At 46.8% G+C, this 22203-nt stretch overlaps 8 protein-coding genes across 8 annotated transcripts; 2 read left to right on the top strand and 6 right to left on the bottom strand.

Moving 5' to 3' along the window:
• Window positions 1-1882: 1882 nt before the first annotated feature.
• FSUBG_13674 (uncharacterized protein) lies at window positions 1883-3177 on the top strand (the record flags this gene model as incomplete). Its single annotated transcript, XM_036678590.1, has 4 exons — window positions 1883-1933; window positions 2042-2831; window positions 2881-3074; window positions 3130-3177. The coding sequence occupies 4 exons, from the start codon at window positions 1883-1885 to the stop codon at window positions 3175-3177; spliced, it is 1083 nt and encodes a 360-aa protein (XP_036530868.1).
• A 1230-nt stretch (window positions 3178-4407) lies between these two features.
• On the bottom strand, window positions 4408-5149 carry FSUBG_13673 (uncharacterized protein; the record flags this gene model as incomplete). The annotated part of the gene is made up of 2 exons (XM_036678589.1): window positions 4408-4564; window positions 4722-5149. The coding sequence occupies 2 exons, from the start codon at window positions 5147-5149 to the stop codon at window positions 4408-4410; spliced, it is 585 nt and encodes a 194-aa protein (XP_036530867.1).
• Window positions 5150-7355: 2206 nt separating this feature from the next.
• Window positions 7356-7703, bottom strand: FSUBG_13672 (uncharacterized protein; the record flags this gene model as incomplete). The annotated part of the gene is made up of 1 exon (XM_036678588.1): window positions 7356-7703. The coding sequence occupies one exon, from the start codon at window positions 7701-7703 to the stop codon at window positions 7356-7358; it is 348 nt and encodes a 115-aa protein (XP_036530866.1).
• A 75-nt stretch (window positions 7704-7778) lies between these two features.
• On the bottom strand, window positions 7779-8585 carry FSUBG_13671 (uncharacterized protein; the record flags this gene model as incomplete). The annotated part of the gene is made up of 1 exon (XM_036678587.1): window positions 7779-8585. One exon carries the CDS (start codon window positions 8583-8585, stop codon window positions 7779-7781), a length of 807 nt encoding a protein of 268 aa, XP_036530865.1.
• A 2142-nt stretch (window positions 8586-10727) lies between these two features.
• FSUBG_13670 (uncharacterized protein) lies at window positions 10728-11189 on the bottom strand (the record flags this gene model as incomplete). The annotated part of the gene is made up of 1 exon (XM_036678586.1): window positions 10728-11189. The coding sequence occupies one exon, from the start codon at window positions 11187-11189 to the stop codon at window positions 10728-10730; it is 462 nt and encodes a 153-aa protein (XP_036530864.1).
• Window positions 11190-11483: 294 nt separating this feature from the next.
• Window positions 11484-12506, top strand: FSUBG_13669 (uncharacterized protein; the record flags this gene model as incomplete). Its single annotated transcript, XM_036678584.1, has 2 exons — window positions 11484-12188; window positions 12243-12506. 2 exons carry the CDS (start codon window positions 11484-11486, stop codon window positions 12504-12506), a joined length of 969 nt encoding a protein of 322 aa, XP_036530863.1.
• A 2199-nt stretch (window positions 12507-14705) lies between these two features.
• On the bottom strand, window positions 14706-15018 carry FSUBG_13668 (uncharacterized protein; the record flags this gene model as incomplete). The annotated part of the gene is made up of 2 exons (XM_036678583.1): window positions 14706-14777; window positions 14881-15018. 2 exons carry the CDS (start codon window positions 15016-15018, stop codon window positions 14706-14708), a joined length of 210 nt encoding a protein of 69 aa, XP_036530862.1.
• A 5817-nt stretch (window positions 15019-20835) lies between these two features.
• FSUBG_13667 (uncharacterized protein) lies at window positions 20836-21429 on the bottom strand (the record flags this gene model as incomplete). The annotated part of the gene is made up of 1 exon (XM_036678582.1): window positions 20836-21429. The coding sequence occupies one exon, from the start codon at window positions 21427-21429 to the stop codon at window positions 20836-20838; it is 594 nt and encodes a 197-aa protein (XP_036530861.1).
• Window positions 21430-22203: the final 774 nt, after the last annotated feature.

The following is a 22203-nucleotide window of genomic DNA, read 5'->3' as shown; positions in this document are numbered from 1 at the left end:
TAAAATTCCTTAAGTAGCTAATACTATTATTACTAAAAGCAGGCTTTTTAAATAGCTTTATTAACTTAAAATAATAATTAATAAAAGCCTTTAAAGCTTTATATCTCTTAGTAGTAGCGTAAATTATAAAAGGCTTATACTTAATATTATAGTAATAAGATTATAAAATTAGAATTATATATATAGCTATTATAATAAGGCTAAAATTATAAAAATTACTTATTTTAAAGGTTTAGTAAAGAAAATATCTTTAAGTATATAATTTAACTAAATAATACTTAAAAATATTATTAAAATCTTTAGTTTAAGGTAATAAAAATTATAGAATTATAACTAGGCAAGGTAAAGGCTTATTTTACGATTTTGCCCTTATTCTATAATTTTACTACTTACTTTTTAAGTAAGGCTCCCTTTTAGTTAGATCTACAAGTAGAACAGAAGAGGTATAAGACTTGGAAATAGGAAGGACTATTAGCGTTTGGGAGATGGCTTTAACATGATCCGAAGATACGATTTTGAACGACGACGTTGACATGCTTTTCACGATGATCACTAGACGTCGGTGAGCGTAGTCACATCACCATCTTACTCCTTCCGTTATGAGTTGGGGCAATTACGGTGCTTTGTGACCACAGCCCTACATCTCGCAGCAAATCGCGCCGCCTTTCCTTTATGTCTCGTGTGAGGTGAATGTCACTTATGGATATGGACGCTTAAATCCATAGTCCACGATAACATCCATCCTCGCCGGGGCAGATGCCTCCGCCTAGCTTGACTTGGTGGTGTTTTTGCCATGCTTCGTCTTGTGCGTCTTACTTTGTCTCTCCTTGAAGCCATCCTTACTCCTAAACGAGGGAACCTTCTACCGAAAGAGGACGTTTTCCTCGATCTTCTTATAGAGGAATTATGACTGCTATCCAGGCGGGGGCTGCAGCTGACTTTTGCCTTTAGCGACTAATAGTGTTCTGTTGATGGTCGACCCGATAATTACAATCTCCTGATCTTCGATGGCGCCTTCGTCCCATTTTCCGTCTTTTCTTAATGATGTACTGTTGAAGCGAGCGCCTATCGCCCTTCCCCGACGCGCTTTCACAATCCCAGATGATAATCCAAATCCTACAATAGTCCGTTCAAAGTGGGACAATCTGATCAAGGGCTTGTCGCATGGGTTGACAGTGTGCTTCAGCTTGAGATTACCGACGTTAACAGGGATGTAGGTGTAATGTCATCAGTTCCAACTGGATGCGCCACCACTTCGCCATGTTCGGAAAGAACCAACCTCTGCAGGCAAGCTGAGGATTTTGCCAGCATTGTGCTTTAAGTGCTTCCACAAATCTTGCACTCTCTGGTTGGTCAGACTGAATCGATGGCGCAGGTTTGGTAGCTTGATAAGCTCAATCTGACCGCCAGCTTCAGTTCAAGGGAGTAAGGTGATTTCTAGAATCTCGTTGTCGATCATCTGTGCATTCTACAAAAGCAAATCAAGCTATTGTTGGAGCAGATGCAATGATATTTCGCTCAAAGAACCAATGGACAGCGAGTAATTTCCCATGCATCCATGTCTTGGGTTCCAAATTAAGTTGAGGATGGAGTAGGGTAGATGTCGGTGAAGTCCGACGATTTCAGAAATACTATACATTATATTCAAAAATGAATAGCCTCTTGTGGCTTCTAGAAAGGCACTAAACGCAGATACGACCTTGTTACGTGCTGAATAGTCCATACGCCATTGCTGATCTCGAATAAGAGACAGCGGACAGGATGGGAGTACAGCCGCGCAGCTTGGCCTCAGCTAATTTGTTGTCACTAACTGAAATACAGTATTGGAAGTATAGAATCGACATTTGAGAAAGCATCAAGTCAGACTTTACAGCCAACTGTAATGAAACGTCTTCAACGTCTCAGCGCCGAACAAAGATGCAATATTCACATAGTCTGCCTATAATAACCCTTGATGGCCGCCTTCCAATCTAGACTGCGTTTGATAAGCAGCAGGGTTCACATCCCCGATCTCTTTGTTGTCTCTGTAACACTTACGTAGCCCTTCAAGAAGCGAGGCTTTCGTGAAAATGCCTACACCGCCTATATACCGCAGCTCGCAGACAGGTTTCCCAGGTCTCTCTCTACTTCTACTCATCTGTCCATCATTATCATCATCACCACCATTATCATCATCAACATCAACATCAACATCAACATCAACATCAACATCAACATCAACATCAACATCAACATCAACATCAACATCAACATCAACATCAACATCAACATCAACATCAACATCAACATCAACATCAACATCAACATCAACATCAACATCAACATCAACATCAACATCAACATCAACATCAACATCAACATCAACATCAACATCAACATCAACATCAACATCAACATCAACATCAACATCAACATCAACATCAACATCAACATCAACATCAACATCAACATCAACATCAACATCAACATCAACATCAACATCAACATCAACATCAACATCAACATCAACATCAACATCAACATCAACATCAACATCAACATCAACATCAACATCAACATCAACATCAACATCAACATCAACATCAACATCAACATCAACATCAACATCAACATCAACATCAACATCAACATCAACATCAACATCAACATCAACATCAACATCAACATCAACATCAACATCAACATCAACATCAACATCAACATCAACATCAACATCAACATCAACATCAACATACCCGTAACGATCGCAATCAAAGCAATTATCAAGATGAACACCAGCAGTGAGGAACCGCGTCAGCAACCCAGTGACGAAGAGTGGGAACCAAAGTCCAGTTAGTATAAACATAGAGCACAGCGGTAAGGATCCAACACACAATGCAGTCTTTACCTACACTGAGGCCTATCAGCAGAACTTCCAGCTCCAGAATGGTCGACAAGTAAAGAAAGCCAGAAAGCAAGGGGCGACAGCAACCCAAGCTCTCACAAACCCTGAAAAGCCGTGTCCCGTAAGTGGACGCCTCCCAAAAGGAGAGCGTAAGATTGTTCTCAAGGCCGTTGAATGGATCGATTTCAACGTAGGATTCTTACTTTAAACGTTTCCTTGCAACGAGGACTGACATATTCGACTAGTCTTCCCTTGAGGAACTCGGACTCGATTACGACGAGTACCACGAGTAGATATTAGGTGCCAGCTTCAACGACCTGCATGTACAGTGAGCTAGGTACCAGTCTCAAAGTGAGATATACGTCAAAGGGAGGAAGAAGGAAAAACAAAAACAAAAAATGGTTCTCAATCGTCTCAACATCAGCACAGCAGTCTACCCTCCTTGAAGGAGTATGACTATCAAGACAGCGGGGAGGAACACACGCGAGTACCGGAGGCCTAACAATATATGAACCAAAAGAGTAAAACATTCTATTTGTATTGAGGGCATCTGGTCTTGGGATACTGTCAGACTCTTGCAAGAAAGGACAGATGATGGAGTGCTATCAATGGTGGATACCAAATCTAAAGGACTCTTAGACTTGTTGAACTTCATATTCTCTGGAGTAATATGCCTTCCCTGAACGTCAAATTGGTTGTGAGTGAGACCACCTGCTCCAAGTCTTGCGCTATTGACTGCTGTGCGATTCCGGGAGTATACTCTTGATACTACGGCCACCGGGATTAGCCCCTCGCCGGGGATAGATTGGCCTATGACCTGTCGCATGATAAATATTGGACTCAAAAATATATCGAGAAGAAAATAGCTATTACTTTGGATTAAGAATATTGGTATAGATGACGCCGGGGTGTATCGTGCCGGTCGACTTCAGTTTTAAACTCGACCTCGTCCACGGTTCACGTTACAAGCTCGTAAGTAGATCTAATTTCGGGCGGATAAGTCTCTTGGAGTGTTAATACGTCCCATCGCGAACCTGGTTCGATGATCACAAGATTCTCTCATGACCAAGGAATAACAAAAACGCTCAAAGCAAACATGGGCTATATGCTACTACAATCACCAATTATATATCGTTGAGATGACCATACAGCAACGGCGAGAAGAGGCAGCTGATTGCAAGATCATTAGGGATGTCGCAAGTAATGTTCTACCATCAATTCAGCTACTAAGCAGAGCACCTTTCCGGCCTCTGTATCTGCATCACAGAGTAGAAGCCAAACCTGTAGCGTGGTATAGTAATCGTATACGAAATGGGGTCCGAAGGACGTATTAGCTGGGCGAAGAGCAAAGGATTACTGATAGATACATCTGAGATGAACGAAGGCCAAGGCGGGAAGGCTTGGATAGGAATCTCGAGGCTTGTGATGGATGCCGCACGTCACAGCGAGCCGGGAGGGAGAGTTGTCATGACAGTTGGGACTATGCCATGCCGGAGAGTGCGATCCGCTTGGCGCTTTCGTGTCTATCGGTCGCCGCCTTGGACGTTTTTATCAGGGGCGCTAAGAACAGTGACAATTGTCGGTATCTCGGAATCGCCTCCTTCGAGCAAATGTACTCTGGCCATACTAGCGACACGATGTAAAACGTCGCTGTTGGTGAGATCTTGACCAAAGGTGCATCTGGTGGGATCAGAAGAGCCTGATCATGGATTTTGAAACGTACCTTGATAATAACATTGGAGAAAACCACAAACTCGTTCCCAATATAGACCCTGCATCAAACCCTCTGCCATGGCGCGGCGAAGATCTTCGCTGATCTTCCTTATAGATTCCTTACACTGCTTCTTCTGCTCCGCTTGTATTCATCAATCGCATCCAGCTTCTCCGCCAAATCCTCCTGATCTTCTCGTGCCTAGAGGAGATTCGTGTCTTCAATCTCAATCTTCTCGTTAATAGCAGATAAATCTCCATTTGTATCTTCGATATCTTGTCTGTCTTAACAATCTTCTCGTTGTTCTTCTGTCTCTCCTTCTCCAACTCGCAAAGCTTCATTTCCATGACAAGAGCTTTAGCCTTGTGCTGCGCCACGTCAGATTTAAGGCTCGTTATGCCGGCATGCTCGTCTCTTTGTCGTTGCCTCAGCTCAACAATCTGCAAACGTAAATCCTCCATCGTGGTGATGATATCTGAGGGAGCATCGGGGTCTTGAGATACACAACGTCGTTTGGCTGAGACGTTGGTTGTCGGCTCGTTACGAGGTATCATGTGACTCGAGGCCTCGTATGAGGGGGGTGACTGTCCCTCATCATGGAACGGAGGAGCTTTCGCTTGATTGCCTGGAAGTGAATCGGTGGAACGGTTCGGCCAAGGCTTGATATTTGGGGTTGGTTGTCGACAATGCTGATGAAGCGATGTAGCACAGAATCCGGTGGGTCGTTCGTCGGAATATAAGCCTTGAACTCGATTGCTTCGGACAACAATCGGACAAGGTCGAGCACTGTACCCGACTTTGCTCCTCTCGGGATGAGGGGTTCGTTGGTTTCGTGTGATATAAAGGTGTTGAGGCTAGTGCTGATCTTGAGTTGAAAGCTCAGCTCGGTGATAGGGCCCTGTAATAGCTGCTGGGTTTTCTATGACGCCCTCGGGCCGCGTAAGAAGGTAAAGGAAGAGAGATGGTAGATATTGAGGGCAAGACTAATGTGGGATAGATATGTCATGCCTTCAAGGTAGAGAGGGAACTCAAAGGCAATTAATCCTCGCTGATTTTGATCATCAAGCTTGGGGGCAAGCTTAAGTGCCTTGTCGGCAGATGCAGAGAGAGGTTCATCTAGATACATGATCTCGGTCTCTGATCCTATTTAAAAGTAACAAGTGTCTCGTCCTCCTACTCCTACTCGAGAGTAGGGGCCTCGACCTCGATGTCAGATAACTGTGAAGATGACATATCTCCAAAAGAAAGCGTCAGCAATGCCAAGGGAAGAAATTTACCTGCCAGTATGAAAAAGATAATTGTCGAAGAGATCAGTCTTTGTTGAGGCGGAGGATGTTCAGGCACCCAGTAAGTCGGCGTACACTGAACACCCAAACTCGAGCCAACAAAGGAGCTGAAGGCACAGAAAGATCTGGTCACACAGCAGGCGACTGACAAGCCCTGCTCCTCCCAGCAAGTCGGCGAGGAAGCGAGGGAGTCCCTTCTTCACTCCCCGATCCTTCCTCAAGAGGAGGCAGACGCGCTCGTCCTGAGGGGTAGGTTTCGGAATTTTATACCGGTTGCAGTGTGTGATGTTTCCAGGGTCTTTCTGGCGTTGTGTTGAGAAGAGGGAGAGAAGAGAAGGGAAAAGAAAAGATGTGTGCTTGGGCAAATATTGTGCTACCTGAAGTTCTGTCACTGGCACTATCACTTCTATTGCCAGTGTGAGTATGAGCGCTAACGTCACTCATTGGCTATGAATAGCTGCCGCCCCACTAAGTCTTGACAGTTCAGGGTTCTTTGCGCCAAACGTTTGCAGCCTGGAGAAGCATTGACAGACTGACTTAAGAAGAGGATCTCACCAGATATATTATATTGCGGCGCGACAAAGAAACCAAACACAACAGGTAGATTGAGATTAATACAATTTAAGAACATGATTTCAGAGAAAGCGGCCAGCCAAGAAACGACCCGCCGTCTGTGATGCGTATGCCAGCTTATTCAACAATAAGTTTTGCTATCTTTCGTCAGTGGCAATTAGGGGGCATTCATCGGAGGAGCAGTGTTCTTTGCTGGAAGAGCAATAATATTATAGTGGGCGGCGCGCTAGGGAATGTTTGGCAACACATCGTGACCGGTAACAAGTTTCTGAACACCGACTAATGAACAAAACCGACAAGATGAAAAAGAGTCTTATTCTTTCACTAGCACAGAAAACATAGTGGAACTTCAATCAAGTCAAAGGGAAGATACTTTTTTACGCAGATATTTATTTATACATTCCAAGTAAAGAGGCTGACCAGCCAGTCTTCCTCCTAAGATGCCGCTCCGAAGAAGCTGATTGGCCACATCACTCTTGGCAAGATTGGTGAGACAGTATGTAAGATAAATTTCCAACAGATGTAGCCGCAGAGAGCGAAATCAACGGTTGCCTTTATCTGGCGTTATGACTCAACCAGAGAGGGCGTCGTTGATAAATGGGTCGTTCCAAGATTTCGACACCAACGTCTTGGTTCCTCATTTAAATCACCATCCCTTCTCCTTATCGGCCCTTGAATCAGGACCTGGGAATCTATCCCTAGTATCCTTTTTCACACATGTCTTTCTCAAGTTCTGTGTGGCTCACGTTGATGATATTTTATTCTGTTGATGACACTATCGCTCTTTGTGGCGGGCCTTGGTTCAATTTTGTCTACAGACGAGTCTCTAACATACATAAAAAGCCTACCCAACGACCTGGCCAATATACCCAACTATACGTTCCTCCTGTAAAGTTCATCATCAATGATCATTACCCATTATTCTTTTCCCGATAGTTTGTCTAATGTCCTCTCCGAAATCTTCCAAGTTCTCTCGAGTCACCATGGTATTTTCGATGCCTGAGCACTTGTCATCGACCTCAATTAGCTCCTGTTGTACCTCCAAAAGCTTTGCGTCATAGCCTTCGGGGTCTATTTCGTCGGTTCGTTTTTGCAGGGCTTCGGTCTCCCTTTCTGCTGTGCTTATTCTCCTTTTTACGGCCTTGATCTCCTTTTCTGCTGTCTCGATTCTCGCTTCCACCGTCTGGCCTGGCGATGCAGGCTCTGAATCTTGTCCTTGATTTCGCATACGGAGTTGCTCGAGTCGCATCTTTTCCTTTTCCAGTATACCCACTCTTTCCTGCAACTCTTGCGTCTTTTGACTCTCCTTGCCCAGCTTCTCCTCCTACGAAGTTTGCCGCAACTCGAAGGCAGCCATCCTTTCATTCAGGGCTTGAAGACTCTCAGCCTCCAATGGGGTCCTTTCGCTCTCCTGGCCGTGTGGCTCAACGCGAGGCCGTTTTCTCTTTTGTGCTGCTGTGTTCGAGGAGGATGATGCAACCTCATCGTAAGCGGGCAGCTGTTCGAGCTGGGTGCGAGGCAGCTGTTCTGACTCAGTAGAAAAACGAGCAATTTGAGCACCTTGGCCGTTATAAAGGCTCTGCAGGTCAAGCTGTCTGTTGCAAGCGGATCGGTAGCGGCCCTCATTCAGTGCGTTGCGGATGGAATTCAGTTGAGCTTCACACGAAGCACTGTAATCGATATAAACCGATAGAGATGCCATTTGTGATATTTCACGAATATTGTCAAGAACCACGCCAGACTGCGTGCGGCCTTGCATCGGCTGTTCTTTCGTTTGGAGAGGAGTAAGAACAATGACATGCTCATTGAGCTTGAAATCGAGACCAAGGACCTGAGAAATGAGTTTGTTCCTCACGGGCTGAGGGACTGGTGCGAGGACTTGACATGAAAAGGTGTCGATGGTGGAGAGCGGGATACTCAAAATAAGCGATGAGGGCTGAGTGTTTTTGTTTTCGGTGCGCTTGAGATAGATAGGTATGCAGATCTCGAAGAAGGAGGAATTCTTGTCGGATCGTGTCCTGAATGTCAAGTTTCTTCGTTTGGGATCAGGCTCGGCCAGGTACTTTAGGGTATCGCGACTTCGCCAGGCGACGACGGCAGCCGTAGAGATTTGAGGATTTATTTCTGACATATTTGTTCAGTCGTTCAGAACGAGGGGTGTTGTTCTGGGAGAAATGGGAATGAATGAGATTACGTTGACTTGAACGCGAGCAAGTCGGTCATTGAATTGATTCAACCTCGTAGGCAGCAATAACACCCATCGCATCGGCTCGGGATGGAGGATTCGCCGAGGGGCTGTTCTAAATTTAGCGACTTGAAGCAGCACCAATTTGACACTGGCAAGCGATTTCGCGTTCATCACGTGATCACGCGCTCTCCAACTGCCCCGCAACGCGCATCATCTTCGTGCCCCTCTTCTCTCCCCCTCCATCTCCAACTCTCCTCTCCATCCCCCACCAAATCTTCTTCCCCTTCACAAGCACACAGTACAAGTCCAAAGACCCGGTAAACCACCACTACAGGCCGGTATAAAATTCCGACTTGTACCCCATCAAACGAGCGCGATGCCTCCTTTCTTGGAACAACCGGGGCACTGTAGACGGGACCTGGTTCAGCGCCCGCCGGCTGTGATTCGGGGGCCTGACGTTTGATCAACTTGCCGGCTGTGATTCGGGAGTCAACAGGTTGCCGGTTGGTGCAGTAACTGGTTTGATCTTTGGTCCGCTGTGTTGTGTGCGCTGTGTTGAACCAGGTGCGTTGACGCTCTTCTCTTTGGCTAACTCTGTTGCAGGTTCATTACTCCGAGCACCGACATCTCCTTCTCCGCATACCAGCAATCTTTCAACCGGCGCGAGAGTATCGTCATCGACTCCAACGGTTATCTGCCTTGCTCATGCTGGCTTCTGTGACGAGCTAGGGCAGCACCTTCTTGGTAAGGCACATCAGCCCCAACTATTCTCGGAGCTAATGTGTTCGGTAGCTGAACCGTTGAGAACCTTATCGACAACGCCACTCCTCATCCAAGTTCCTTGCCTCCTCTCAATTCCCTCTCTTCCACCGCCGCCCCTATACAAATTACAAAAAAAGGACGCTTCCGTCGGCGTGTATTCTCAGATACACAAGCTCAGCATATCAAGGGTCGCCGCCCGTACTTGATACCGCCAGCTGGGGGTCCCGATACCGAAGCTGCATGCCAACAGCTCAAGGTTTTTACCTGCTCATCATCAAAACTGCCACTACGACGAAGAGCTGGGAACTCTCCATTTCTCATGCTAGCGTCTTCACCCACATCTGGGATTGGCTACATCACTATCGTGACACAAGCCTTGAATCATTAGTAACGAGTCACAAGACCATGTAGGAGAATCTGCTACAATTACGCATCAGCCTTTGTCTCTGCACCCACAGGTTCCTCTATAGACCTCCCTACCAACTCTACGACGAGTCATTCTTGGAAAGCTCTCCAACATCCCACCGTCGGCCAAACAACGTCCACCAAGCGCCGCTTGACCCCCAACCAGCACATCGCCAACCAGACAACTCAGTGGTCTGCTTCAGTCTAACAGGCCTTGGTTCTCGATATACAAGCAATCTTCCCCACAAGAACAGTTCCCTTGAGCTCACGGTAGCGACATCGCCTGCATCAAGTGAAACGTCTCCTCCCTACAAGCTCAGGTAACATCACAAGATAGCTATCAATTGAATGTGCATTTCACCATCTCAAAATTAGGACCAAACCAGACCGATACTTCGTGCCCACGTTTCGACTCATCTTCCTCTCGTAGCGAACACTTCCCTGTAGATATGCTCCATCATCCTTGTTGCTCAACTACCGAGCCTAGCGCCGTGTGACAACTCTAGTTCAAAGCCTAGTTTACTCTTCCACCGTCAGATGTCACCCTGCCCCATGTCTGAGATTCGGTCAAGACCAGTCCAGCACCACGAGAACGAAGGCGAGAAATATCCAAGCCCTGGCAGAGAAGACAGGACTTCTGAGGAACAGCGGTTCCGTCTAGCCCCGAATCAACAAACCTGGCAGTGGTCGTATCTTCATAACCAGGATGCCCTTCTGGTAGATTTGCTTGCGGTATCTTATTTGTCTGACTTGCACGGCAATCGTTGAGCCATGAACTCTTATACTTTGTTTCTCTCTACCGCGACAAACTCCTCACACGAGCCGGCCTGGTCTGACGGCATCCCAATCTAGCATTTCAGCTTGTCTTTATTGAGCTCGTTCTGCCCACCATTGAATACCTCGGTTATCTGATCATAACTATGACTCGTAGGATAGTGCGGCCCTTGAGTAAGGCCGAGCGTGACCGATACAAGTCTTGGGACCAACTTCAACTTCAGCGTCCTTTCTCTGTTCCTCAACTTTGGCCGTTGCACCATTGTCCTCCTTCAGCTCAACAGCGTTTATATCCTCTTTGACGTTGCACCATACTTTAGCAGTCACCTCTTCGACCCAGCACTCATAGTTGTGGCTGTCTGCAAGGTCGTTGATGGTGCGCCCATCACGGACATCTAATCCAAGAACAGCGATATGGCATGGGCAAAGAAAATCATTGCAAGCCACTGCGTTTCCAACGGAGGACTGTACAAGATGGCAATCTAAAGTCACCCATCGTGGTTCAAAATGAGGTATGCCTCCCAGAGCAACCACACGAGGCGAGGACTGCCAGCCTAAAGAGCATCCGGTCAGCCACCCAAACAGCCACGAGAAGCGGAGCATCATGGCGATGCGATATATAAGTCCAAACGTATCTGCATTGCCTATAGGTCAAGAACAAGATTGAACGCGTTATTGAATAGAGAGATGGCGATAGAGCCTCGGTCAGAGCAGAGTTAACTATCGCTAATTTTCTCTTCAACGAGGCAGAGGGCTCTAGTAGAGCAAGGTACTGACTGATAAGATAAGGCTCTAGCGACCCACTTCTCAACGCAACCCACCATCATCATTCAATCCAAACCCACCATCACCATCATCACATCGCATCGCATCGCTTTCCCACACGTATACATTCCAAGCATGAACAATACGCATTATCCATCACCTGAATCGCTACCAGAGGCACATCTTTCGCATCCCGCCTCTGACGAACGCAAACGGGCCTCGAACGCTACCGCTGATGAACTACCCCAAAGCCTCATCGAGTTCAAGCGCAAGTGTGAGACTGGTGACTACTCGCCGCTGACGGAATTCCACCTGAGCAAGACTGATTACACCCGCCTCCACGACAAGATCCAGACAAGGTTTCGACGCTTCGATTATAACCCTCGACGTCAACTTATCACCTTTCGCATGCCTTCCACGGTCCACGATTTCTTTGTTTCGTTTCTTGGAAGCGCTGTCATGAATAAAATTCGCGGAATCGGACGCCAGAACCGACGAGCTCGCGCCTTCACTCAGAGCATCCAGAATGGCTTGACCTCTAATGTTATTCTAATTGATGGCGATGACAAATGGGAACAACAACCAGATTCGCAGTTTCGCCACATCGGAGCCCGATACCCGGGTGTAGTTCTTGAGGTTGCATTGACTCAAGACGCAAAGGGTTTGCGGCGGGTTGCCAGACGGTACATCTATCATACCGATGGTCAGATCAAAGTGGTTCTTGGCATTGATCTCAATAAAGACAAAGAGTCCACCATATCAGTATGGAAGCCCACCTTCAGCCCAGCACAGAATAGTGATGGGGTCGACATGGACATTGAGCGAGTTGTTCAGGCACAGGTAAATCTTTCAACACCCATACCGTACATGAAAGGAACAAGCTGACCCTTTTAGCCCTTTCGAGACGCCAAAAAGAACCCTGTCAACGGTACCTTGACATTACGCCTTCATGACTTTGCGCCTGACAATCTATGTCAAGATTGCCCCAACACCGCCTTCTCGATTCCATACCGCGACATGTCAGACATGTTGGCCATGGCCGAACAGTTTAAACTGATAGAAGAACGAGAGGAGGTGCCCGAGCCCTCAAGCCGCGTTGTTCACAAGCGACGCTATTCAGAAAGCTCAGAAGACCGGATGGCGGAAGAGGATGATTAGCAATACTCCGATGAGGCAGATAATGCGAATGATAAGGAGGATCGTGGCGACGGAACTTACAAGCCCCCCAAGAATCTTGGGAACATGACTTTTGAGCCTCGCAAGAAACTTGCTCAAGTGGCGAGTCGGGGCGATTGTTCTTGAGTTCTTAGGTTTCATAGATATCCTGTACACTATATCAAGGCGTAATAATAACATTGATCCCACGATTAGAGATACTAGGGGGAGGAAAGAAACGGATAGCCTCAATCCCAAATGGTAAAAGGCTTAGATAACTTAGTATGAGTTTGGGATACCTTTTACCAAGTTTATTCTCATACCCTTTATCAAGGTGGTCTTTTGAAGGTAACCTTGGCCCCCAAGTCAGTGGATCTTTCGCCCCGGTATCCCTTGACTTGATCTACCTGTTTCAGCTCTAGCCTCACAGTTCCACTACCTATTTCGGATCAAGATGGTTTTCCAATTGGGTCAGTGTTGTGAAGCTAATCGCTAGGCGAGTGGATCTTTATGATCAACCTTGCCTTTTCAGTCTGGAGTCAGTGAACAAATCAACCGTACTCATCGTGTCAGAAGCCAACTGAAAAAGCGTTCTAGTCTAATTTACCCAGAATCGAAATATAGCTAAATGTTCAGACCCAACACTTATTTTTAGTAATGTGGTTATGCTTACTGGAGCAGTCTGCTTCCTCGATTGTGCTGCAAAACAATGGCAGAGGGTTTGCACTGGGATCTCTCCCATCGACAAGCTGAGATATATCAATGTCTTCCATTAAGCTTAGTTATCTGGGCATCAGTCAAATGAGTCAATTGAACGTATTGACTTTTATTGGTCAAAGTGTACTCTAAGGTTGTCTTGTATCGGCAATCTCGCTCACTGACTTTGGGCTCATGGCTCTGGACGGCACTCTGGTAACAGCGCGCTCAACCTTTAGGGGGCAGGGATGGGGGTCCCCGGTTATTAAATGACTAGTCTCAGAAAAGAAGATGAAAAGGACGATGAGGGTATCCCAAAAGCCCGTAAACATCGTGCACAGGTATGGAGGACACTGATCCCTCTAAAATCGGTCTTCAACAGGTGAACATTGCCTAATCCTCGCCAAAGTCCCACCGGGCAGATACACCATTCTCATCGCCTTGAGTTCCTAAGACTGTGATGTCCCTCAGAATATACGAGGTTCCAATATGCTCGATCCTGAGCAAACTCATGGTCCACCGCTTTGACCTAGTCCCATCATCAAGCTGGCTCTCAGGCATCTGTAAGAGAGTGCCTTTCAACACATCTTCTCTGTTGGGAGGATGTAAGTTCAAGTTCGCACATATCAACCGATATTCATTTGTTGAAATTGATGCGAGCCATGTCGTGACCAGTTTCATTGTAAACTTGTTAAAACAGGCTATCGCCAAGGAACCTGAAATATGGCCGTAACCCCCGTCAAAGACCAGTAATGGAAAAATTAGTCAAGTGTCCTAGCAAAAACACACGATTACTCGGGAGTTCTGAGGTTGTGGCGGCGGTGAAGATGAGGTGCCAGAGTATATGGTAGTTTGAACGTGTTGCGTACCTCGCATTCAGCGCAGAAGTCTCAGACCCATCTGCCTTCTTTCTTGGAAATGGCGAGCACGTTGACTATGCCAGGGAGATTGTTCATTGGCATGCCGTAGTGGAAGTGATGACAAAGGCCGATGTTTCTCGAAGGGTTCTAATATCCAGGATAGCAGTACAGCTTCGTTCGCGCAGTTGGCATCCCAATATGTAGCCCACTACCAAACGTATGATCCAAAGGAAGAGTTCTTGCTCTATGGTGTAAAGTTTCCGTTTCGTCGGCTTCTTTATCATGACAAGCGCTGTAGTCGAGCCTTGGAGCTCGGCGATCTTCGGGCAGAAAGCTTCGCTCGTGTGAGGAGTTCTGCAATATGATCTCGCCATCAATCGGTGGGACATCAAGCGATTGGAAACAGTAACGGTGTGCCCTTGACTTCCACATATGATTTCTCAACCATCTCAACTAGGGAAGATAGTCGAGTTGGCTAGCATTGATGCCTGAGATGCAGTTTCGCTAATGGGGGTAGCGATCGCAACAAAAGATCTGTAAGCGATGTAAAATAGTCGGGCCAATGCAGAGGAAAGAGATCGCCAACCCGATCCCACGGGTACACTACAATGACCTTGATAGTGACAGCGTGGCGGGGCAATGCTCGTTATCCTCCAGTAGAAAAGTCCCGAACTGACCAGTACTGACTGCCAGGATCGCAGTCCATGCGAGGTCGTGGCTAGTGTTGTGACTGTCTATATACAAACTTCATTATTCTCTTCAATCCACGGTCTCTTGCTCTGAGCCCACTCGAATCAAACTTGAGCATCTTGCGAGCTTACATGAGAAGCATTGCCGACCAGGCGCCGCAGAGTCTCGTGATCCTGCTGCGGTACTGCTTGAGAAGTTGCGGGATTCGAGGTTGACTCCGTGGCGGCGATAGGGGTTCGAATGCGCGCGTCGGTGGTAAGGGTAATCATCGTGAGCAAAGCTTGCGGCATATATACAACTCAGCATGTTCAGCTTTCTCCACTGAGCTCGGGGGACGAAGGCAGACTTGGTCAGGTGCTTCGGGATCCAGGCTACCCCGGCGATGTTGGTCAAGAAACTGTCACATTGGAAGAGCTCGATACTCAAGGATGTTCCTGCGGCAATGGTAAACTGGTAGTGCCAGCGGCTTGTCGGTCAGGGCGGTACAGCCAAAAGAACCTCTTAAGCTATCACAAGTGACGACAAGTGAATGGTTGCGCTGGCTCCCGTGGCGCGTCGTTTACTTTGTAACTTTGTGAGTTCCATTGTGCTATAAACATTGGCATCTGAACATGATGGACTCGAATGCGGCCAGACACCTCAATAAAGACTGAACTTGGATGCTTCTGTATCATAAGTACGGGCCTGTACGGGTTGGTGGTCTCTATTGTGTAGCGAAGTGAGGACCAAGCTCTGGGGCGCTCACCATAGGGTATAGATTCTTCCTGGGACAAGGTATTGACTTTAGGTTCTGGTGGCTGGATGCAACGGGGAGCCAAAGTTCCAGACTAGATTGGCTATTTTGCTGACCGTTCCAGAGCCTCGCCTGTATAGTACGCCGCTGAGCACTTGATATAGTAAAAGTATTGTCGTTCCTCGAATAATCGGGCTCGCCATGTACGGTTATATTTGGATATCGCTTACGGCCGTGGCGCTTGAGCAATCGAATTCATCGCTTGTACCCATGATCTTGATTGTCGCTTGAATGATTGGAATCGTCGTACGCGGCCACGATCGTGGTAACTCATGGTTGAGCAGATCAATGTTGTAATAGTGGCATGCGGCAGATCGCGTCGGCAGCGGCGTCAACGTTTCTCGGTAGCCATACTTGCTTCTAGGGCCTCGTCTCCTGGTCTGCCTAGCAAAAGGCCCGGAATGTCACCTTTGAGGTTACGACGTGAATTCGCCAGATGAGCACCAGTGTTTGGCAGAGGATCTTTGGGAACACTATGTGGCGGAGTTGGGACGTTGCTATTGATCCAAGTAGGACAGGAATTGAGAGCGAAGAATATTACGTGGGTAAGTCTGGCTAAGGGTGGTCTGTGTGGCAGGAGAAAGGAGTTTGCTTCGATTTCGCTGATTTGTAAGGGCATGTCAATGGGTTAAGAGGTTTGTTTGGGGGCGGGCGCTGCGGCGGTGGTAGGATTGCGATTGGGCTTTCGGCGGGTCGGAGATTGGGAGGTGACAGATTTGACTTGGTGGTTGCGTGTTAGGTTGGCAACTGGTATTGAAGATGATAGTGGAAGATGCAGATCAAGAGTCTCATATACCATGCGAGAGGCGCCGAGCTCTGATGAGCACATTTCCTTCCGCCCGTGTAACCCTCTACTTTATCGAGGTTCACAAGCCCTAAAGCAACCACAGGCCTCGCCTTTGCCCGTGGGATTTCCTACGACTTGCTTATGGCGGACTATGCCCGCATTTCGCCCTTATTGAACACCTATCATTGACAAAAATGCGCTACCTCATGACAATTTACCCGCAAAGACATCAACCGCCTGAGTGGATCGAAAGAGAGTGAAAAATCGCGTCTACATCAGCAACGAGAGCGAAGGTGAGCATGCCAGATGCTTACAAGTGCAACGTAACAAAGCCCTCGACAAGCACCGTTATAAATGCAACTTCTGTATAAAAAAACATCTCGTGACTGGTCTGTACTAGCAAAAGGCCGCCGCCCTTGTAGCTGGTAATCCAGTACCGATCACACGACTCGACCTCTACTGTCATGTCTGTAAATTTCAGGCCTCCAACCCGTCCCAAACACGCCAAGAAGATACATATCTTACTAATCTTCTTAAGTATGTCAATTTGTTTCCTTTTCGAGGTGATATAAATTCTCTTAGTGTCGAAGGTCCCAAGCGTTCAGGATTATTACATAATTTTCGTTAAAAGCTAAAAGTTGTTGCTTATGGAACCTGATGATTTGGCCTGCTGAAATGATCGCCCAATTGGCTTGATCCTGGGGTAATCAGGTTTAGTGGAAGTGCTCTGTACCCCACTGAAGAAGAGACCACGAGCGCCAACCCGTCAGCGTTTAACGTTAGTTGGATTGCGATGCACTGCACCCAGAGATTTCTCACTTCAACATCTTCAATTCCTGTGCATGATGTTTCTCAAGGTTTTGAGCTACCCGATCTCAAAATAGTGCTGATATGTGAGATCTTTGTGTAGTCGTGAATCTAGCAAGTTCTACGAAAAAGGTCTGACCGATTTAAATTTTCGTGAAGATTTAGGACGTCCAGAAGCCAACATTGACCATTGGTGCCGCTATCGCGCGCATTCTCCTCATCGCTCACATACTTGCTACTTCAATACTAAGCTGAGAACTGTCTTAATATTGATTTATTTTCTGCAAACTATCTATTCTGCACTGTCATGCCTATTTTTCGTTCTCCAGGCGTGGTTATTCGGAACCGAACTCACCTCTTCTCCGGCATCCGCGGATCAGGCTAAGCAGAAGCTCAGTCACACAATCAACTGTGCAGTCGTTTCCGAGACCTGAACCCAGGGCAACAAAACCAATGACTCGAATGAAGATAAAGACAAGCGCAAAAATGGCAAACCGACGAAAAACAATCGAAAAACAATCGCTAGATAGCCACTGCCAAAAAAAAGCCCAAGGTCGTACAGGCATAGACCGGTTTTCCCAAGAGACATACATCAGTCGCGAGACTTACCGTCCAAGCACTGCACTTGCTGCCAGCCTTAGCGCGGAGGAGATTTAGAAGGCTGGATATGGCATTGGCGTATGGCCTGGAGGATAGATGTCTACATTCAGGGCCCTCCTCAGTATGCTGTGTTCGGAGGAACGTCAATCGCCGCTACATGAAACCGGGATTGAAGTTGCGTGGTATTCCGAGTCGGAACTGAAATGCCTGAAACGCACACTCAAGCTGATCCCGGAGGCTCCAAGCATCAGAGCTGTCTGTAAGGAATTGCAGTTGGAATTATAAGTAGGTCACCTCAATACGAGGCCTCGGTGTATACCGCTCCAGTGAATATCTCTCTCACCGAGCCTCGCATTTGCACATGCCACGAAGGCTCGACGAAGATAATCAGTGTAGATAAAGCCAGCTGACTTTCTTAGGGAAACCGGGAATGTAAAACTACGACATTGCGTGCAGGGAACTTATTACATGCGGCATATGGCCACCATCGCCACCGAACATTGCTTCTTAGTGTCGCCCACGCCGACTCGATAAATCCTCGACCGCGAGACCTGCGTCAACCCATAGTCCGCTGGTGTACTTGATCAACGCTACCCGGTTTCAAAAGACCAGTGAGATGCATTGGCTTAAGCTTAATAGCCCGTGTTAATGCCAAAGAGACACGATTTATGCTCGAGGATAACGAGTAGTGCGAATGAAGCTCTGAAGAGCAACTTCCAGCGTGTTTAGCATGGCTACCAGGCACCGACATATGTGTATTAAGTGAGCCATCTTACCTCAGCATAGATGCAACGTCAACAACAACAACAACCATTACATGCAAAGGATAGTTGGGCTAGGATAGGGGCGGACCTCAAGGACCATTTAGGCGACCGCACACAAGGAGATAGGTGCCAACTCCGGTGCTCTCATCCCCACTGCTGTCCAACTTGTTTCATCTTTCTCTCTGTCTGTCTAGCGGCTATCGGCGTAACTTGTAGGTGGGCTATCAAGGCTCTTCAAAGCGATGCCACTATTCGCAGATGTCCTCCGCTCGCCATCTGGAACATCCGACGTAACATGCCAGGCACCTTTCTTGGACGGACTCGCGTGCTGTTCAAGCCTTATTGGAGACTGTCGTGGCTTTCCTGAAGTGGATCGAGGACGGTATACTCTTGCGCCAGATCAAAATGTCTTTTGCAATTCTTATCAGGTCGAAGCACTATCTCTTCCCCTGTCTACTCAAACACGCCTGTGGAAGCAGATGTCTTCGATTTGGACCTACAAGCCAACGCTGGCTGAGTAGATGAAGTGGGCGTGCTCGCCGCCAATTGAGATCTGACAAAGAAGCACCGGGAGTCTTTGTCTACAATTCTTTCTTTCCTGTCACTGTGATGGAGCTTACTACCTTCGTGTGATTCGCAGGCTACCAGATAAATGCCGCGTTGTAAGTGAAAGTAGAGCGCCCGGGAATGTTCCGCTGAATCTCTCGGTAACAACAAAAGCCAAAGACACCAGTAACTACATCCACTGAAGCAGCTCAGTGATTGTCTTGGATATTCTCATATCGTCTAGTGTACTGTTGGTGAGGTGTAAGTAATACAGAAGCCAGGTTTGGAGGCAATACAGCGGCAGACGGGGGCAAGGAACTTGGCTGCACTGGATCGCGGCAGCACGAGTCCTTCCAGACCTTTGTTCCAGAGGATAGTGATTCCTGAACCTTGGCGTTTCCTAACTACTCTGGTACTATGATATGAGATGATCCGTTGGGCTGTTGTGCTGATTACATTGTCGATGGCTTATGCAACATAGCTTTGATATATTATATACCTTGCCGATTTTCTTGTACTAGTGCATCATTCGCTGGTCCATGATTTATTGTAGATTATATTGGAGCCTGGAGCGTTATAGAAAGCCTGCCCTTACTGGTCAGTATTGTACCATAAGACTGTTAATAGTATCTGTTGCTCTATTATAGCTAGACTTCTATCTGCTTGGCCGGTGTATTACTCCTTGATCTCCACCTGCCCTATGTCAGTTACTCCAGGTATGCTTTACCTAGACTGACCCAGATATCGACCACGATCTTCTTTCCTTTCCGTACCATCCATCTCGATCATAGCCGACGGTAGTGACACGTAACTGTCGGCGGGATCCAGCATGGCGAGCTCTAGAGGAGGAACGGATGTAGTCAGCGGCGATTTGAGTGCTGGTGATGGTAGGCTCCATGTTGCTGGTCATGATTTGGCAAGGTGGGAGGAGATTACCGATACGGGTTCATGAGGATGCCTAGCCGAGGAGGTAAAACTACTAGTCCAAAGAGAAGAGATATAGAATGTTCTAGCGCAGCATTGAGACCATTTTAACAGGAGACTCAATAAGCTGACCGCTGAATGATCAATTCCTGTATCATCTTTGGATCCCTTGCTCACCTTGGCTATCTCGGTCGGAGCTACTAGGAAATATGGGATACCTATCAATGCATTGCTCCGTATCGCTGCAGTGCGGGAGGCACCTTTACGGTGATATGAGAAGGGTGGCCTTTTTTTTGGGGGGGGGGGAATAGACACTGACTACAGCTATATGACAAGAAGCAGGGATACATAGCCTCATTTCACACTCGCGGTAGTCGTAAAGGGACCAGATATTGCTAGGATATTGTCCTGCACCGGCCACATCGGTGCTTTGCCATGTCAATAACAGGTGCTGCTTTCACTTCTTCGCTCTATTGGGAGATGACTTGAAGAACGCCGAACATGAAGCATCAAGCGGTCAAGTTGGCAGCCGTGCACCAAACAACACTGTAGGGATGAGCCTCAAGCAGTTGACGGATGTGAAAGACGTGCAGATCATCTCCTTATGTAGGAACGGTATACACGGAGGCGTCATCACACATCGTATAGTCGGTCTGTCTTGAAGAAGCTTTGCTCATGATTGTTGTACCCGAATTTCCTGTAATTCTGGTAAAGGTAGAGATATTTCCTAAGATTCTAAAGAACAAGAAAGTAGTTAGCTATTATTGGTGTACCCTTCCGACTTGTGTAGTTTCTTATGTTTCTGATAGCTAAATCAAAGAAAAACGCCGACTTCATGACAGGATGGCAGGATAGTATGCGCCTCTTACTTCCCCAAAGAGGCCGCGGTCATCTCGACATCCTCCTCGAGGTCACCACGACCTTGCTCGTGACAGTCAGTAACTTCCCCGTCACATGAAGATCCCATGCCACGGACAGCCCGCTTATCCTCATCCACCACACAAGAGGGAGACACTTCACGCAGCCCGGCGCGAAACTCTTGCTCCTCCTTCAGCAATCTTTCGAATATCTTGGCTGCCTCATTACACTTCTTCTCGAAGTTCTCCGCGGTTATTTCTCCGGTTTCCTGTTCCTCGGTTATCTCAGGCAGTTTTGACCCTCTGGCAAGGTGAGAGAGCTTCTCCGAGGTCTTGGTGCACAGTTTGCGGGCTTTGGCAAAGATGAGGTCCAGCATTGGTTTCTCCTTTAAGCTCATTTCGAGATCATGGCGAAGTCCCCAGGACGTCATGACCTGACCTTTGAGGACCAGAGCATCACGTTCTGGGTTCGGACGGCGGGTGTGCTCATCCAGCATTTGCAGCACCTTGCGCTTCGCTTCATCCAAGAATTCGGGGGTAATAGCTGTCTCGCCAGTAGAGGGGCCGCCAGCAGGCGAGTTGGCAGTGGTTGAGAAGTTCATTTTATTGTGCTAGGGAGGAATTAGTGACAAGACAAAGGTAGCGGTAGCTGCGCGTTTGTAACTTACCGCTGCAGAGAAAGACGGAAATGCGTAGTTATTGAGGTAGATAAAGGCGAAGTAAGGCTATGTGTTGCCCTGGTAATGATGCTGAGATATGGTTGATGGGCTGAGTGGTTGTCTTTGAGGCGTGCTTGACGGACTAGGGACGGGGAGAAAGGAAGAGAAGAGAAAGACAAAAAAGAAGGGGATTTTTGAACTCTACAGTTGCTGAGCTAATGAATAATCATTAGCCATTCAGGTTTGTTTATTTTTGCTTTCTGTTGGATAAAGGCTTTTGTTAACATATAAAGGTTCAATGCGGGACGGGACGGCTGCTGATGTCAGTGAGATTTGAGCGTTTTAGTACAATTTACTTACTCGTGGATCTAATCAAAAGGGAGCCTTACTTAAAGAGTAGGCAGTAAAATTATAAGATAAGGATAAAATCGTAAGATAAGCCTTTACCCTACCTAGTTATAATTCTATAATTTTTACTACTTTAAACTAAAGATTTTAATAATATTTCTAAATATTATTTAGTTAAATTATATACCTAAAGATATTTTCTTTACTAGACCTTTAAAATAAGTAATTTTTATAATTTTAGCCTTACTATAATAACTATATATATAATTTTAATCTTATAATCTTATTATTATAATACTAAGGTTAAGTCTTTTATAATCTATATTACTATTAAAAAATATAAAGCTTTAAAGACTTTTATTAGGTATT

This window comes from Fusarium subglutinans (genome assembly GCF_013396075.1).
Source record: "Fusarium subglutinans strain NRRL 66333 chromosome Unknown NRRL66333_c0000376, whole genome shotgun sequence".
In the NCBI taxonomy this organism is placed as follows: Eukaryota; Fungi; Ascomycota; class Sordariomycetes; order Hypocreales; family Nectriaceae; genus Fusarium; species Fusarium subglutinans.
This window is presented reverse-complemented; position numbering and strand designations above follow the sequence as displayed.